At 47.6% G+C, this 15,061-nt stretch overlaps 6 protein-coding genes across 7 annotated transcripts; 3 read left to right on the forward strand and 3 right to left on the reverse strand.

Annotated features, from left to right (window-relative positions):
- Positions 1-25: 25 nt before the first annotated feature.
- E1B28_011208 (uncharacterized protein) lies at positions 26-2,722 on the forward strand. 2 transcript variants are annotated; one of them, XM_043156220.1, is made up of 11 exons: positions 26-125; positions 175-183; positions 240-309; positions 360-605; positions 654-687; positions 743-1,006; positions 1,061-1,169; positions 1,220-1,260; positions 1,309-1,721; positions 1,778-2,127; positions 2,189-2,722. In XM_043156220.1, coding segments are annotated over exons 3-11 (1,845 nt in total). In that variant the 5' UTR covers positions 26-125; positions 175-183; positions 240-307; the 3' UTR covers positions 2,575-2,722. The 2 variants fall into 2 exon arrangements, with proteins under 2 accessions (XP_043006005.1, XP_043006004.1); XM_043156219.1 differs by having other exon boundaries at positions 175-309.
- Positions 2,723-2,878: 156 nt separating this feature from the next.
- Positions 2,879-4,248, forward strand: E1B28_011209 (uncharacterized protein). Its single transcript, XM_043156221.1, has 5 exons — positions 2,879-3,132; positions 3,201-3,249; positions 3,299-3,388; positions 3,446-3,946; positions 3,998-4,248. The coding sequence occupies exons 1-4, from the start codon at positions 2,905-2,907 to the stop codon at positions 3,943-3,945; spliced, it is 867 nt and encodes a 288-aa protein (XP_043006006.1). The 5' UTR covers positions 2,879-2,904; the 3' UTR covers position 3,946; positions 3,998-4,248.
- A 190-nt stretch (positions 4,249-4,438) lies between these two features.
- On the forward strand, positions 4,439-6,329 carry E1B28_011210 (uncharacterized protein; the record flags this gene model as incomplete). The annotated part of the gene is made up of 14 exons (XM_043156222.1): positions 4,439-4,677; positions 4,741-4,750; positions 4,806-4,925; positions 4,982-5,027; positions 5,087-5,135; positions 5,195-5,205; positions 5,255-5,280; positions 5,331-5,355; positions 5,415-5,464; positions 5,522-5,591; positions 5,648-5,665; positions 5,724-5,792; positions 5,876-6,129; positions 6,192-6,329. 14 exons carry the CDS (start codon positions 4,439-4,441, stop codon positions 6,267-6,269), a joined length of 1,065 nt encoding a protein of 354 aa, XP_043006007.1. The 3' UTR covers positions 6,270-6,329.
- Positions 6,330-7,384: 1,055 nt separating this feature from the next.
- On the reverse strand, positions 7,385-8,892 carry E1B28_011211 (uncharacterized protein). Its single transcript, XM_043156223.1, has 3 exons — positions 7,983-8,892; positions 7,698-7,917; positions 7,385-7,640 (listed from the first exon to the last, which is right to left on the reverse strand). The coding sequence occupies exons 1-3, from the start codon at positions 8,450-8,452 to the stop codon at positions 7,524-7,526; spliced, it is 807 nt and encodes a 268-aa protein (XP_043006008.1). The 5' UTR covers positions 8,453-8,892; the 3' UTR covers positions 7,385-7,523.
- A 192-nt stretch (positions 8,893-9,084) lies between these two features.
- E1B28_011212 (uncharacterized protein) lies at positions 9,085-13,126 on the reverse strand. The gene is made up of 18 exons (XM_043156224.1): positions 12,933-13,126; positions 12,815-12,879; positions 12,515-12,762; positions 12,099-12,458; positions 11,960-12,048; positions 11,859-11,909; positions 11,721-11,810; positions 11,498-11,668; positions 11,348-11,448; positions 11,193-11,294; positions 10,795-11,138; positions 10,663-10,744; positions 10,547-10,613; positions 10,437-10,488; positions 10,250-10,385; positions 10,078-10,193; positions 9,951-10,021; positions 9,085-9,898 (listed from the first exon to the last, which is right to left on the reverse strand). Exons 1-18 carry the CDS (start codon positions 12,970-12,972, stop codon positions 9,219-9,221), a joined length of 2,865 nt encoding a protein of 954 aa, XP_043006009.1. The 5' UTR covers positions 12,973-13,126; the 3' UTR covers positions 9,085-9,218.
- Positions 13,127-13,898: 772 nt separating this feature from the next.
- On the reverse strand, positions 13,899-14,872 carry E1B28_011213 (uncharacterized protein; the record flags this gene model as incomplete). The annotated part of the gene is made up of 4 exons (XM_043156225.1): positions 13,899-14,183; positions 14,242-14,380; positions 14,450-14,598; positions 14,660-14,872. 4 exons carry the CDS (start codon positions 14,870-14,872, stop codon positions 13,899-13,901), a joined length of 786 nt encoding a protein of 261 aa, XP_043006010.1.
- Positions 14,873-15,061: the final 189 nt, after the last annotated feature.

Here is a 15,061-nt window from a genome sequence, read left to right on the forward strand (position 1 = left end):
TGTCGACAACGACAAACAAGGCCTAATTTCTCCGGCCCATCTTGGAAGTCAAACTCGGCGCAAGTTCATGTTCTTTTTTCAATTTCACCATCTTTCCTAAGAATGAACCTTATGATGAGACTGAGGTGAGTGCAGAGCTCGTTACTCATTAAAACTATTGACATCCCCTCTTAGAGGACTGAGGTCAACTAACGACAACTCCCCGAATAGCGAGTTCACCTTCACAGCTGTTTTCTTAGGACTGTTGATAGGATGTTTACTGTGTTTCACCAATCTCTACTTTGGATTGCAAACTGGCTTCATCAGCATGTACTGTTGGTCATTTGTTTATCTGAATATTATGCTAACTTCTTCTGCAGGATGTCTCTTCAATCATCCCTCATAGGGTTCCTTATCAGTCGCATGCTTCCTACACCTCTTACTGCCCAAGAAGTCATCGTTGTTCAGACAACTGCGGTCGCAACAGGAACCATGCCTCTTGCTGCAGGATTTGTCGGGATAATTCCTGCACTAGGTCTCATGAATGAGAAACAAGATGGTTCTCCACCAATTCATCTCTCTTGGATAGCGGGAATCGGTTGGTCGTGCGCTGTTGCCTTCTTCGGGTGAGTCTTTGTTGGATTCCTAGCTTTCATCACACTTACCCGTACCAGAGTTTTCATGTCTCCTCCGATCCGGAAGCAAGTGGTTCGTGATCGGATTTGCATGTTATCATCCTTAACATTTTCATTTTCATTATCAGATCATAGAAGAGCAGTTGGCGTTCCCTTCTGGGACAGCGACAGCACAGCTAATTTCCGTACTACACGACCTTCCTCCACCCGAAACCACCTTACGCCAACGTAGAGGATATCAACGACTGGACACTGAAGAAGCCGCCGAGCCGCTTTCATCTACAACGAATGAAGAGACTGCCCCTCTTCAGCCGCCTATCAGGGAGGATTCTGCAAAGGCGGCTGGATGGCGCGAATTACTGTGGAGTTTTCTTGTTTCTGCCATACTTACTGTGAGAAAACCTTTTGTTAGACCTTTTGATATCAGCTTACACCTGATCCTTGAGCTCATCGCCTACTTTTTCCCAGTTGTTTTTGCCATACCGCTTTTTGGAAACTATCTCGCGCGTAATTGGGCATGGTCGTTCACTCCAAGTTTATCATATGTGGGACAAGGTGTGTGCCACATATTTTTACTAGCCGTTCACATTACAGCCCTTCAATAGGCATTATCATGGGGTTACCTACTACTTTGAGCATGAACATGGTCAGACCGCTCTCGGCATCGTTTACTCCTCTCTGACATGGGTTACAGGGGATGGTTGTCGGATGGGCTGTTCTTTCGCCAATAGCAAAGTTCTCAGGCTGGGCACCTGGACCGGTTGGTGATATGACTACCGGTTCTCGAGGTTGGATTCTGTGGGTGTCGCTAGCGATAATGTGCGCCGATAGTGTGGTTTCATTGACGCCCGTCGTGTCCGAGTTTTTTATGGACGTCGTCTGGCGCAAGATTCGGGCCAGTAATAGACGTGCCGATGTTGGTACAAAACAGGACCATGAAGTAGAGACAGAAGACCGGCTGGTCCCTACCAAGTGGGTGGTTATTGGCTGGTCGATTAGCGTGATCATCGGAACGTTGTTGGTGTGGATCGTTTTTGGGCACGAAGGCATCAAACCGTGGGCAACATTTATAGGCTTTGTTCTTGGTGGACTGTTGAGCATTCTCGCGTAATTTCTTTGTTTGATTCTTCTCCTTTTGTCCACTAACGCTCGAATACCCTCAGGGTACGTGCATTGGGAGAGACAGACATCAACCCCGTCTCGGGTCTAGGAAAGATCTCACAACTGTTCTTTGCGTGGATTCAACCAGGAAATATCGTCGCCAACATCATCGCTGGCGGAGTTGCAGAAGCCGGAGCGCAACAAGCGGGGGATCTCATGCAAGATCTGAAGACTGGTCATTTATGCAAAGCATCTCCAAGAGCACAGTTTTACGGACAGTTAATAGGTTCAAGCGTATCCATTTTTGTGACGACGACAGCCTATAGTCTATACACTCGAGCCTACCCCATACCGGGACCATCATTCCCAGCACCTACTGCATATGTTTGGTTGAGCCTTGCGAGACTGCTACGTGAGTGGCGTAATATACTCCGCCATGTATTTCCAGATTCTGAACAGCTCACTACAACCAGGGGACGGACAGCTTCCTAAGAAGGCTTCCGTATTCATGATTGCCTTTGCAGCTTCCTTCGGTGTCATCGCCGCTCTGAAGACCTATGCTGTTCGAAGGCAAATATGGTGGGCTAAATGGATCCCTTCCGGCGTTGCCTTTGCTATAGGTTTTCTGAACACACCCTCTTTCTCCCTGGCACGACTTATCGGGGGTGTATTGGAATATATTTTCCGCAAACGATATGCGAAAGATGAGAGTGACATTCGGCTCATCGTGGTTGCGAGCGGGTTTGTCCTTGGAGAGGGAGTAACTAGCGTTGTGTCTCTCTTACTGAGAACTTTTGGTGTCGGTGTAGCGAGCTGTTGGGGTTGTGGACATGGACTTTGCGGTGGATGCTCCTCCTGAAACTAAGTGTAGACTATATATATAGAATACGGTTACTCGTTGACGACAAACCGCCAATTGCTCGGATGAGTCTGATTTCATAGTCAAATGTGGATTATTGCGGAACCTGCTATACTCGAAGGCCGCATCAATAAAAACTGTTACTGAGAAGGGTTGTAGGAGCTGGGAGTTAGCGATTCGGTTATTATTTGAGGAGGGAAAATTCTGTTGATACAGCGCCAAATCTTAGAGTTCAAGCGCCCGGCTATCGCGTGGACCCACGTCAGTGTCCACGATTTCTGTGATCGGTCTCCGTATACAAAATGACAATCATCTTGTTCCAAATCCACCATGTCCAAAGTGAAGCTCGAGAATATCAAAGCCTTGACGTTCTACAGCGGAGAGGTGACCAATGCCCGAAGGAGCAGCCCAGTTCAGCAGCTTACTTGCGTTGGAAGGCCATGCAAAATATATCAGCCGGAGGTAGTGCGTTGTACCAATATCGGAGGACATGGGACAGACGTGGATTGGAAGTGTGAAGCAGATTTACCAGAGGCGCTGAGGTTTGGCAGAGTACAGGTGCGTTGAGTCTGACCTTCGTTAAGGCGAGTCTGGAGACTTTGTTGATGTACTGTTTCTCTGTACAGGTATCTTGTGAAGGCTGGTCAAAGCCTGGTGATTCTTACGTCCTTCAAAGTGTGTTATAAACTTATCCGTATCATGATCGGTACTTATAGTCACGAAGATTCATGCGGTTTAGAATATCGTCTGGTGGAAGTACCTCGGGTCCTTCGTGATTCCGACTCTTCTTACTTTCCTCGGGGAACCCCGAAGAGTGAGTGCTACAGGCGAACCTCTTCGGGAGATAACTGATACAATGAAGTATATCCAGCCATTAACTGGTCAGCCATCTTGTTTGCAATCCCCTGGATCGCGGCCTTGATTTGGATTCTGTACGGTCTATGTTGGAAGAGGACTGATCCAAACAATCGTTCGCCGCGCAGGAGAACTGGACAAGCACCCGGACCTTCGGCTTCGAATTGGTTCCCGGGAGGGTACGGCGACGATAGGATGGATCCTCCTCCTCCGTATTCCAGCAGTAAGCATGATGCCGCGCAAGGATGGCGACCTGGATTCTGGACTGGTGCATTGGCCGGTGGACTTGCAGACCGTTACATCTTCAACAACAACCGTCGCGACGATACCTCGGGAGGTAGGCAAAGTCGACGAATGTGGGACTGGGAACGTCCCGCTACAACATCAAGGCAAACCGGAGAGATCCGGCCCGTCCGGAGATCTTGGACCTCTGCCACTGAGGATCGAGGGGAGGGGTCATCTAATCTCGGAACGATGAGGAGTAGTAGCGGATTTGGAGGATCAACTGTTCGATGAAGTGAGTGACTTGCACATACTCAATTCCTTCCAAGGCTAATTTTCGGTCTAGAATGTTTTGATATGTACCATACCCAATATATGCTCGACATGTACTTTACCTGAAGGATCAAAACTTCCTAAAACTGTAGTTTTTTTTTCCTGCCAATTCCCACAGTGGAGTGATTGTTCTGTTTCATTTCGGACGTGGTAACACATATTCTGTTCCCTAGATAATATCGACATTCCCCTTCCGAAGATAGTACGTGCGCAACCTTTGTTTCGATGACCTAGCTTCATTACAATGATGTTTTTATAGAACTAGCCCCACATACGTGTGTCGACTGAGCATCTGATGAGCATTGCATACCTTGCATGGTCGTGAACTTTCTCGGAGATACCTCTGTTTCATGGCCATGGAAACATTTCGGAACTTTCGCGGATTCCCAAGTTGGCCGTTTATAAGGCCGTTTGTCAAAGAATTTCTAGGCGTTGTTCAGCCTCCAGCTCAACGATGAAGTGTCTCTCCGTCTTGGTAACATCGACCTTGGTTGCCTTCGCCGCTGCGGTGCCCACTGCTAGCTCCACCTCTGCATCGAAAACGAGAACAGTGACTGCACCAGAGCCTCTGGCGAGCACCTGCTCCAATGCCCACAAGTTCACGTACTTCGGAGTCAACGAATCTGGCGCAGAATTCGGCAACCAAAATATTCCGGGAACTTTGGGCAAGGATTACATTTGGCCAGCTCCAAGGTGGGTATTCTCCCGACGCTGTACAATTGTTCGACACCATGTTGATTCCACATGATTGTTTAGTTCGATTGATGTATGTGCTCCAGCTTTTCTCCACTGGTTTTCATCCTCACCGACGCCACACCTAGTACTTTGTCAGCCAGGGCATGAACTTCTTCCGTGTCCCATTCCAGTTGGAGCGGTTGACCCCTCCTGCAACCGGTATCACTGGAGCTTTCAACTCTGCCTACTTCCAGAGCCTGTCGGACGTGAATTCAGACAGTTCCTAGTTTGTCAAGAGTACCACTAACGAGCGCAATTTCAGACCGTCAACTACATTACCGGAAAGGGTGCCTTTGTTGCGATTGAACGTAAGTAATGCCCGGCGTTCAATGTTCCGCTGACATCGATTTCAAACCCTCTTTAACAGCTCACAACTTCCTCATTTACAACAAGGCGACTCTGAGCGACCCCAATGCGTGAGTAATCGTCTTCAGACTTGAACGCATGCCAGATTGTTTACCACGTCTCGTTATAGCTTCCAGACCTGTGCGTTCATCCTTTTGTTCTTTCACGACTTGGATTGAATAGTTTTTAGTCTGGAAGAACCTTGCTAGTCGATTTGTATGTATACTTCTTCTGCACGGGTGAGACGTCATCTCATCGATTAACAGGCCTCCAACAGCCATGTCATCTTCGGTCAGTCGCTCTGTTGTTCCATTTCCAAATCGCGGGAGGTTCGACTGACACACCTTCAGATCTTATGAACGAGCCACATGACGTTGCCGCCACCCAGGTCGCCGCAATGGTATGTGTTCTCCACATCTTACGTTACGTCGAGCGAACTCAAGGGTTTCATGTTCAGATGCAAGCTGGAATCAATGGCGTTCGTGCAGCTGGTGCCACCTCTCAACTCATTCTCGTCGAAGGCACATGTGAGTTTATCTGAATGAGTGCTTTGGTAATGCCAAAGGCTAATCGAGAATTCCAGCATGGACCGGTGCATGGAGTGCGTCTTCAATCGTGAATGGATAGGCCGCATTTCCTCCTAACAAACTTTTCAATAGCCTGGATATCTTCTGGTAACGGTGATGCTTTCAAGAGTCTCAAGGATCCAAACAACAACTTTGCCATCCGTAAGCCCTCCATCAGAATCTTATTTCATTAATCCTTGAACTCACTCACTCCTCCCCCTTTCGGCCAACCTGAACACACTCAGAGATGCACCAGTACCTCGACTCAGACGGTTCCGGAACCAGCCCAACTTGCGTTTCATCCACAATTGGCCGAGAGCGTCTCGCTGCCGCGACGACCTGGCTGCAACAAAACAACCTACGAGGGTTCCTTGGTGAGATAGGTACTGGAAGCAACGCTGATTGCATTGCCGCTGTATTCGACGGGCTTTGCTCCATGGCACAAAGCGGTGCTTGGATCGGTGTATCCTGGTGGGCTGCTGGTCCATGGTGGGCAGACGTACGTCTTCTTATTTCGGCTTTCTAACCAAATATGGATGCTGACGTTTCTCTCTATCCTAGTACTATCAATCGATAGAGCCACCCAACGGCACAGCTATCTCTCAGATTCTACCCCAGGCGTTGAAGCCTTTCCTTTGAATGCTATCACGATGTAGTTGACACCAGTTGAAGAATTATTTATTATTGGAGCGATGCACCACACTGCTATAAATCATGCTTCGAGACCTTTTACTGGCATCTGTGAATTTACATCGCACCGTAATGTTTTTTGAGGATAGGCAAGCATTTTTTGGGATTACCGAACTAGGGTAGGTTTCTTGGACAGTTGAAAGGAGAACAGAGGCCCTAGGAGTAGACGAACGCAAAGAGCATGAGTCTGAGAGTGCCTGAGAAATTCTGGAGAAAGCGAGAGTGCAGGGAAGCGTAGGAGTACCGAGCGCTACAACATTAAGTCAATTTTTCATATTTTCAAGGCTCTCGGTAAGTTTGGATGGTGAGTCTAAAGTCATGATCCAGTTTATCGAACCATAGAGTCAACGGCAGGGGTATAAACGAACTGTTGATATCCGTTGTCTCGGGGAAAGCGCAAAGATGGAGTCTGAGGAATAGAAGAGACAGGGACGCTGCTGGAAGCTGCAGACAGAGAGAAACGGCCCAGGTCTGGAGTATGGTTTGCATTCGATATGGGCCAAAGGAGAGGCAAGGACTCGGAAGTCAAGGCAGGGACACGGGAGTGAATATGTTATATTGAGGTAGAACTTGGTAGATATCCCGAGCTCCCCGTTTCTTGTCTTTGGGATATCTCGCTCTTGACACTGTGCTTGGTTTCCCGTAGTGGGTTACCAAAAGTTGCATCCGCTTTGATTGGTTGATGATTGGGCTGCTGAACGGGTTTTTATGATATGGTTTGGCTTTAGTAGGGTCGGTGGTCAGTACACTATTATTCCTCGCAGAACAACTGATATTCACGATAGAGTTGATGGAGGTTGATGGCCATGTGTGTGACGCATCATGATGGTGAGTGTAATGGATGGTAAAGTGCATGGACCACAGATCGCATTGATCGTACCCAATAGTACCTTCTTTCTTATTTGGAATCATCGCCGACCACTGATGCGGGAGGAAGGCCGAGTATTTTCCGAATTACATATCTAAAGTACCGTAAGAGTTTGAACTTGAAGTACATTCGCCGTAAAAATGGATGAACCTTCAAGCTTAAAGTTTCAAGCTGCAACTCTCTCATGTACTGATCATGATCCGATGATTTAACGATCCCAGAAGATCGTATTGAATTCAACGCATGAGAAGTGTTCAAGCTATAGAGTATAAAAGTACAACGGTCTGCAGATGTGACTGAAAATAACTTATTCATGCCACAGATATCAGGAAGAGTCAAGACCGCACTGATCCCCGACTATCATACGCAACATTCTCTACTCTGAACGAACGGCTGTTGGGGTACTTCAAGACCAAATGTCGACCATTCATAGCACACCGAATTTCCTTGAACTAGATTGAGAGTAAATTGTCGAGTTATTGTTGATGGAAGGTAAGGCAGAAACGTACCCGTGTTCCTTCCGGTAGAGGAAAAGCTCGTTGAAAGTTGTTGATTACCCTCTCCCTGACTATACAACCATCTTCTTCCCACTCCGTGCACTCAACAAAGAACCAACTAACCACCAATCGGTTCCGTTGATAACTGACGTGAACATCTTGCTTTTCACATCCTTGCACATCTATAAAAGCAACGAGCTCCCGACCATCCGCCGATTCACGGAAACTCGTGCTACGGAAATTGTGAGCTCCGGATATTGAACGCAATATATACGAAATGAAATGCCGAATACGCACAATGACTTCTGTTTCCTGACCCTCTTCTGCGAAGAATCTGGTTTGGGTGACTCTCGCGGTATCTCAGGAGCAGGAACATCTAACTGCGAAAATTCCTCTTCTCCTTCCTGTGGCTCTCGCAAGGATTGGACTTTGGGTTGCTCCTTCGCCACCTTCTTCTCCTTCTTCTGTCTTATGGTTGCCCAGAGATCGTCCAGGTCCGAACCCTCCGCAAGTGGTATCGATTCGTCCACCAAGGAAGATTCCACCATGTCATGCGACAGGGAACGCGAGTTCGATGGAGATAGTTCAACCACCGGTGGCAACCTCTCTTGTTCGTCTCGATAATTCCCGAGTTCGCTCGTTCCAGGGACCGTGATCCGAGTTGGAGTATTAGGCGTGTTAGGATCCGTTTCCTGTGCCATGCGTTTATCGGTAGGGCTCAACTTGGATGTTGTCGGCCGTCTGGACATAGAAGGAGGAGTAGGCATTATTTCGTTCCGATTGCACAGTCAAGGCTATTTGAAGCTTCCAACAAATAACACAGATGATACCAGATAGGAAACGGTTGCGAGGAGCTCGAATATATGGACGGTGATGAGGTGAGGCTCGCACTGGCCACTCGCGTGTAACTCGGAAGTAGATGTTTTGACCGGGAATGATGAGAAAGGTTTTAAAGAATAGGTTGGGTGATGAATCGATTAATCGATACCACGAATGGTTTCTGGCATCGTTCACTGCGCCTTGTCATGCAGGATGTCGGCTGCTCTTGCCTTGCTGCAAGCACGAGGCAGACTCGGGAACGAGCTCGATGATACACGCGTGCTCCATGTCAGGCTCACGGGTCCAGCTTGGTTTCCCTGGACTATGGTCCCTGTGATCCCCGCAAAAAAAATTAAAATCTCACGGCCAAGTCTTCTAGCTACTTCCACCTTCGAACATATGTATGGTGAGTTATTGTTTCTTCTTTGGTTTGTCCATCATGATGGGTACTTTACCAAGTCAAACGCATGTTAGACTACCGAGGCCTCGCGCTGCGGAAAATTTCTCTTGACTCTGAATAGCCCTTTTCCACATTGTTTTGGTCTTTTTTTTACTGACGTATCCTTGTTTTCTTTACATAGAAACATGGTCGTCGTCCTTCTAACACATGTAAAACTGATCAAAACACATTGACAATGCAACGGGAAACAACACAAATGAGTTACAGCAAACCAATAACAATAGTGACAGGTAGGTCCGAAATGAGCTACTCGATCAACAACCAGGAGGCTTGAATCTCTTGTTCATGTATCCCCCTGTAACGCGACCCATTCCCAGTCTCCGTTTGACCCCGATAACCTGCCCTGAAGGCAAATCGTCTGAGTCACTTGAACTTGTTGGCTTTGGTGAAGGCATATGTACAGCGGGTTTCACAGGTTGAGGCTGAGTGAGAGGTTTTGCAACGGAGATATAGATGGATGGGATGTCATGGGCCTGGGGAGAGACCGTTTGTCGTTGCCTGGTTACAGGGGATGTGTTCGACGTGGTCCTAAGTGGTGGGTGATCTGCAGCAAAGTTTGTGAAAGTGCTTCTCTTCGGTGAAATGGTGAGAACGTGTCGGGACGACGTCATCGGCATGAGGTTTTGGTTACTAGAGATTGAATTGGACATGGCAGGTCTGGCAGGGCGGAATCTCGCATCTGCGGTGCTACTTGCGCTTGAAGTCGCCAAGTTTGGTGGTAGCCCCAACTGGGGCGTGCAGTCAGAGTGACTTTCAGTAACGGGGCGTGAAAAACCGCCAACTTTAGACTTCTTGGCTGGCGGTCGGGGTGTTTGAATCGAATTTCCGGAGTGTACATCCACGGGACCAACCGATTGAACGCGATGAAGAGAACTGTCATGCACCGTGGACTTATTTAAGGTCAGTGTGCTGGACGACACAAAGTTCACATTCGCTTCGAATGGAGAGTGAGTCTATAGCTTAGTGCAATGGGTGGCGAGACGAACCTGGTAGCATTCCCTCTTGCGGCCCATTAGAGCGCGATGAGGATTCGCTTCTTCGTGAAATTCTTGCCATGCTGAGACACCACGATTAACATCAGTTGCTAGTAGGCCCAAGGTCCAAGGCACTTACTACTCATCCACCGAGTTTCGAACATCCTCCTCGGCAACATCAGGTCGATCAAGCACTTTCGCGATCACACCTCGTTCTGTGGGTGAGATTGTGGGCAAATGTTCAGTGAATAATGACTGCCGTGTCCGAAGTCAGCATAGGAAATGGCTGGTACAAAAGTTGCACAACCCACGTCATTTGCTTCAGCGGTGCTCGAGATGAAGGCTGACAACTCCCGCGATTTTACATCACCACCAACTTTCCTTGTACTTGCGTGGGAAACGTATAAAAGGGATTGTGCTCTTGTACAGGCTACGTAGAGCAGCCGCCTGAGATAGTAAATATGAGAATTATTCACCCAAAATGCAGTAACAACAGACCGTTCTTCTTCTATATCTTCAGATCTGTAAAAAGGGAAAGTCCCTTGCTCCACTTTCCGGTGCAAACTTCAGAACGTTTCATCCTTCCAAATTTTACAGCAGCAACTCACCAGCAGGTATTATGACCACCGGCCATTCCAAGCCTTTCGCTGCATGACATGTTGATATGGTGACTTTCTGGGGAGTGTAAAGAACGGTCGAAAATCATTGACAGTAAAATTCCAACCTTTTTCTCCCCCTCGCCATTTTCGGTGTCCCCTTCGGAGGAAAGCATCGACGCTTGTAGGAACAGACGAAGAGGCGTATCGCTATCACAGTCCTCGTCAAGAAGAGATTGTAGGCTTGTTTTGTAACTCACGTATTGGCTTCGTCAAGACCGTTCTTAGCCTTGATATCCGCGTCCACATCACTAGCGAAGGTTATCAACTCTTGCACGTTTTCCCATCTGCTCTCCCAGTCGGACTGGGTTTTCTTCAGATGATCTTCGTAATTGACATCATCGTACAGCCTCCGAATGAGAACGGCGGGAGATGCTCCCTCTTCTGCCATCCTTCGCACTTTACGCATGACAGAAACGAAAGAAGTTAATTTTCGTTTCACGGGTGGTTTAATGTCAGGGGTTCGACCATCAACGATTTTCTCTACAATTAACAAAGGTGAGAGTTTCTCCTTTTCGGCGCGAGAGAGCAGTTCCTGTAAGGTCTGTTAGAAGGATTCAACAGCCATATCTTATGTGCCGCAAGACTCGAGAAAAACCTTGTCTCCAATGCCGCGAGCAGGAACGTTGACAATGCGTGTAAAAGCGGGGATGAATTGAGGATTATCCATTAGTTGAAGATACGCCAGCAGATCTTTTACCTGCCATCTCCCTTTATCAGATGCGAATTCATGTACGAATTGAAGAAATGAACCTCAAGTCGCTCAAAGAATTTGTGACCCTTCAATACTCTGTTCGGTATGCTTTCTTTCTGGAGAGCACTTTCGATCAGCCGTGAAAGAGCGTTGAATCGCACTGGAAACCATCATCGATACGGAGGACGTAGCGATCGAAAACCACTCACATAGAATTACAAAATCTCCATAAGACAACAAGCCACCTGTATAAGCGATTACCCGCTTGATTTCTGACGCGATAGCTGCCGCCTCCAATTGCTCTGTTTCGAATTTTTGCAAGACGGGTGTGGTTCCAAGGGGATGTGACGCGTATAGGGTCTTCTTAATTCGAGACTTGTCTGCAGAGAGCGTTACTGACGCGGAGCCAGAGTAAAGAAGCAGCAAGCAAACCCTGTTCGACAATGGCCACGCTTGCTTTCAATATCGAAGACGTAGAGCGATAGTTTTGCTCGAGGAATATCTGCTGCGTTCCCGCGAAGTCTAATAGGTTTGTTAGCATTCACGAATGGGGACACAAACCAGGCTCACCTTTCCGCATCTTAGCTAGATTTTCTACTTCAGCAGAGCGCCATCCGTATACTCGAGGGCAAGGATAAGTGAAATGGTAAAAGAACTAGAAAAATGCTCACTTGATTGGTCAGGATCGCCAACAATAGTCGCACAGTTGGCAACAGCAATTGCACGCATCAATTCATACTGTGTAGTATTTGTGTCCTGACTGAGAGAACTGAACGTCAGAGAGTACAGCGAATACGAGACCACACATACAACTCGTCAACCAAAATATGTTTACACCACTTGACTGCCTTTTTATGTTCGGTGAACAGTTTTAGTCCGTATACGAGTAGATCGTCAAAGTCGAGGCTGTTATTGCGCCGCAAGGTTCTATCGTAATCCTCGTAAATTTCTGCCACGACCAGATCGATTTCATCTGTGATGGCAGCGAAGCCGCTGTATTGAGCATTGGCGCGCAGCCTGCGTTCAACCTCGTCCCGAAAACGTTTTGCGGATAGCGATTTGGATTTGGCCTTAGATATTAGTGATTGCACGGTGCCGTCTTTGAGGGTGATATCTTTGGACTCAAGGTCGTCTTTATACTTCTTCAGTAAGGCGTTTATTATCTTCTTGCTGTAGGCGTCGGAGGAGTCGGGTTTGAACGAAGGAAATCAAGTGACTTGACGCACCTCTCATCCGCATCGCATACAGTAAAGTTATCTGCCAAACCGACCACACTTGCATATCTTCGGATAAAGAGAGCACATAATGCATGGAAGGTCCCCATCTTGACTTGCACCATCTTTTCTTTCCCGATCAGACTCGTCAATCGCTCCTTCATTTCATTAGCTGCCTTATTGGTGAAAGTTACAGCACATATGGCAGTTGGTGGTATCTCGTGTTTGAGGATCAAATGAGCAATTCGAGATGTTAGAACCTGTTCATGGATAAGAAAAGATTCGGTGAGGATGTATGCTGTTGGTGCTCACCTTGGTTTTCCCACTTCCTGGTCCCGCAAGAATCTGGAGAGGAATTTCGGGTGGGTGATTAACAGCTGTTTTCTCATGAGTGCATGGGTTCGGAACGTCGAAAACTGAATATACAGACCACCAAGTTGAGCAGGGTTGAGCGCGTTCAAATAGCTCATGATTATATATATGTCGAGGTGCTATTGGGGAGAGCGTGGCGGTCGTAGTTAGACATAAAGTTGATCAACAAACTAGAAGAAGTCCTAAATGTTGGGACATGAGTGATGAATATTTGAATGGTGGGCAAGGCTGGGCAATGCAAGGCCACAGACGGCGGACGCGTTTCCCACGTGACCGTGGTCGACTCCCACGCATGTATGACTCAACCACGCGTAAGTTAAAGTAATCCTGCTCCGTTGTTTGTCCTTCTTCTATTCTTCTATTCAGGTTGAAGCTTATTCAAGCGCACATCTTCCTTGGTGCCACCTGAAATGTCTCCTAACAAATGTGCTGTACTATGCCAGGCGAAAACAATGTTCCACTCGAAATAACATTATGCGCTCTTACAAGACTCGAAATCTACGACTTCTTGCGCCCAAGCTCCCTTTTTTCGTTCTGATGAAAATCCCAAACCGCCTCAACCTTCCGCGCCCGGACAGTGGAACGACCATGGACTGCGCCGGTCACTTTCTCCCATCCGACAGAACGTTCCAACCTAGACGTAGAGCCCCTTTCAATCGGGAGGGCGTCTGAAGAGCCCGATGAACGGTTTAGGTGTCGAGAGATTGGTTTTTGATTCAATGAACACGATATCGAAATCAAGCCATACAGGTCGTTCGTGAGTCTTCACAAACTTCGAAGGCGTATTTCGAATGAACTCTGTCTTGATAACCAGGGACGTGTCGCTCCCGGACATGATAAAGGTCGAGCAATAATTATCTGGATATATGTATCGTATATTTCTAATACATGGCGTCCACCTCAACTGTGAAGAACTCCTATTAACTGGCTCTGGCTCTGGCTCTGGCTTTGGCACGACCCGCGTCGACATGGGATGCTAGATTAATCTTCCTCGAAGTCAGTCGGTCCGGAAACAGCGCAAATCCTAACCGGAACCCCTGCCACTATTATAACTATAGTTAACCACCGACTGCTTGTTACTACTGGAGTTGTTTTGGTCGCCCACAACGTTATTGACTCTGATATTCCCAGAAAAGGTGCCAGAATTGACGCCAGAGAAAATACTATTGTAGGCCAAAACTCGAGGTCTCTGAACCGGCTCTGATCCAGACTGAAAAACTTCCTGTTGACTAGAATTAGATGCTCGGAGCTCTTCTTGTCTTTCGGCAATCCTCTGAACTGTTTCACGGATGGTGATATCCGACTGAAGCTACATCCCCTTCCAAGATCAGTTCGAGTCGCAAAGCAGAAAAACAACTAGACAGAACCCCGAACAAATCTAGTGAATGCCTCAGCGCTTCCCTGTATTCCTGGATTGTACCAGTATCTGTCTTGTATGTTAAGAACCGTGAGAATCGATTTCTTCTCGATTGTTTTGCAATGAAAGCTTGTATCTTCTTGAGAGATCTAGATGTCAAGATCGGTGAAAGTAATAAGCCTTCCACCATGGTTGACATTGACAGTAAACAACCCCACTCAAGAAGCTGCTTGAGATGTTCCTCCAGGTCTGCGGGCAAACTTTTCCCGTCCTTTGTGAAACCATCACAGGTGGAGGTCACTGCGTATACAAGTTCACATGAATCTGCTGCAAGTCTTCTGAACCCTTCTTTGTTACTTTCGAATGTCTGGTTCAGGAATCAGCTCAAGTGAGCCCGACAAAGACAGATTCAAATCACTATTGCCTACCTGTGCTGCATTCACAATCCCCAACGCTGCCGCAGATATGTCGGAGAGGTATGGAACAGGAGCGAAGCGAGCAGCACTCTGCAGCGTCTGCAGAACAATCACAGATACTCCTGAGACGGCGGCTAGGAAATTATTTGCTTTTTCCGACTGAGAAGTGACCTGTGGCGGCGATTCCTCCGATGTCACTCGCTTCGACTTTGTGAAGAAACGCATGCTAGGAAGAGGAACGATGCTGGGTGGATGCCATGAACTCGGCTGCGGCGTCCAGCAGTAGTAGTAAGGGGACCACAACGCTGAGCTTCTGAAGCAACAAACGCGTGTCGACTCCGTCAAGTGTGATGTAGGTCACCCGTGGCCAATTTCGCTTAGCGTTTCGGCACTATCTGCTGGAAAGTGGCAATT

This window comes from Marasmius oreades, chromosome 7, assembly GCF_018924745.1.
Source record: "Marasmius oreades isolate 03SP1 chromosome 7, whole genome shotgun sequence".
Taxonomy (NCBI): domain Eukaryota; kingdom Fungi; phylum Basidiomycota; class Agaricomycetes; order Agaricales; family Marasmiaceae; genus Marasmius; species Marasmius oreades.

Coding starts and splice junctions, on each gene's coding strand:
- E1B28_011208 (XM_043156219.1), top strand. CDS start 103: ATGAACCTTATGATGAGACTGAG. Junction 1,170..1,219: donor TTTATCATATGTGGGACAAG/GTGTGTGCCACA, acceptor GCCCTTCAATAG/GCATTATCATGGGGTTACCT. Junction 1,722..1,777: donor GGACTGTTGAGCATTCTCGC/GTAATTTCTTTG, acceptor GAATACCCTCAG/GGTACGTGCATTGGGAGAGA.
- E1B28_011209 (XM_043156221.1), top strand. CDS start 2,905: ATGTCCAAAGTGAAGCTCGAGAATATCAAAGCCTTGACGTTCTACAGC. Junction 3,250..3,298: donor TGATTCTTACGTCCTTCAAA/GTGTGTTATAAA, acceptor ATAGTCACGAAG/ATTCATGCGGTTTAGAATAT. Junction 3,389..3,445: donor TCCTCGGGGAACCCCGAAGA/GTGAGTGCTACA, acceptor AAGTATATCCAG/CCATTAACTGGTCAGCCATC.
- E1B28_011211 (XM_043156223.1), bottom strand. CDS start 8,452: ATGCCTACTCCTCCTTCTATGTCCAGACGGCCGACAACATCCAAGTTG. Junction 7,918..7,982: donor GTCAGGAAACAGAAGTCATT/GTGCGTATTCGG, acceptor CAATTTCCGTAG/CACGAGTTTCCGTGAATCGG. Junction 7,641..7,697: donor CTCTACCGGAAGGAACACGG/GTACGTTTCTGC, acceptor CTCTCAATCTAG/TTCAAGGAAATTCGGTGTGC.
- E1B28_011212 (XM_043156224.1), bottom strand. CDS start 12,972: ATGAGCTATTTGAACGCGCTCAACCCTGCTCAACTTGGTG. Junction 12,049..12,098: donor CATATTTTGGTTGACGAGTT/GTATGTGTGGTC, acceptor CAGTTCTCTCAG/TCAGGACACAAATACTACAC. Junction 9,899..9,950: donor GCAAGAGGGAATGCTACCAG/GTTCGTCTCGCC, acceptor CTCCATTCGAAG/CGAATGTGAACTTTGTGTCG.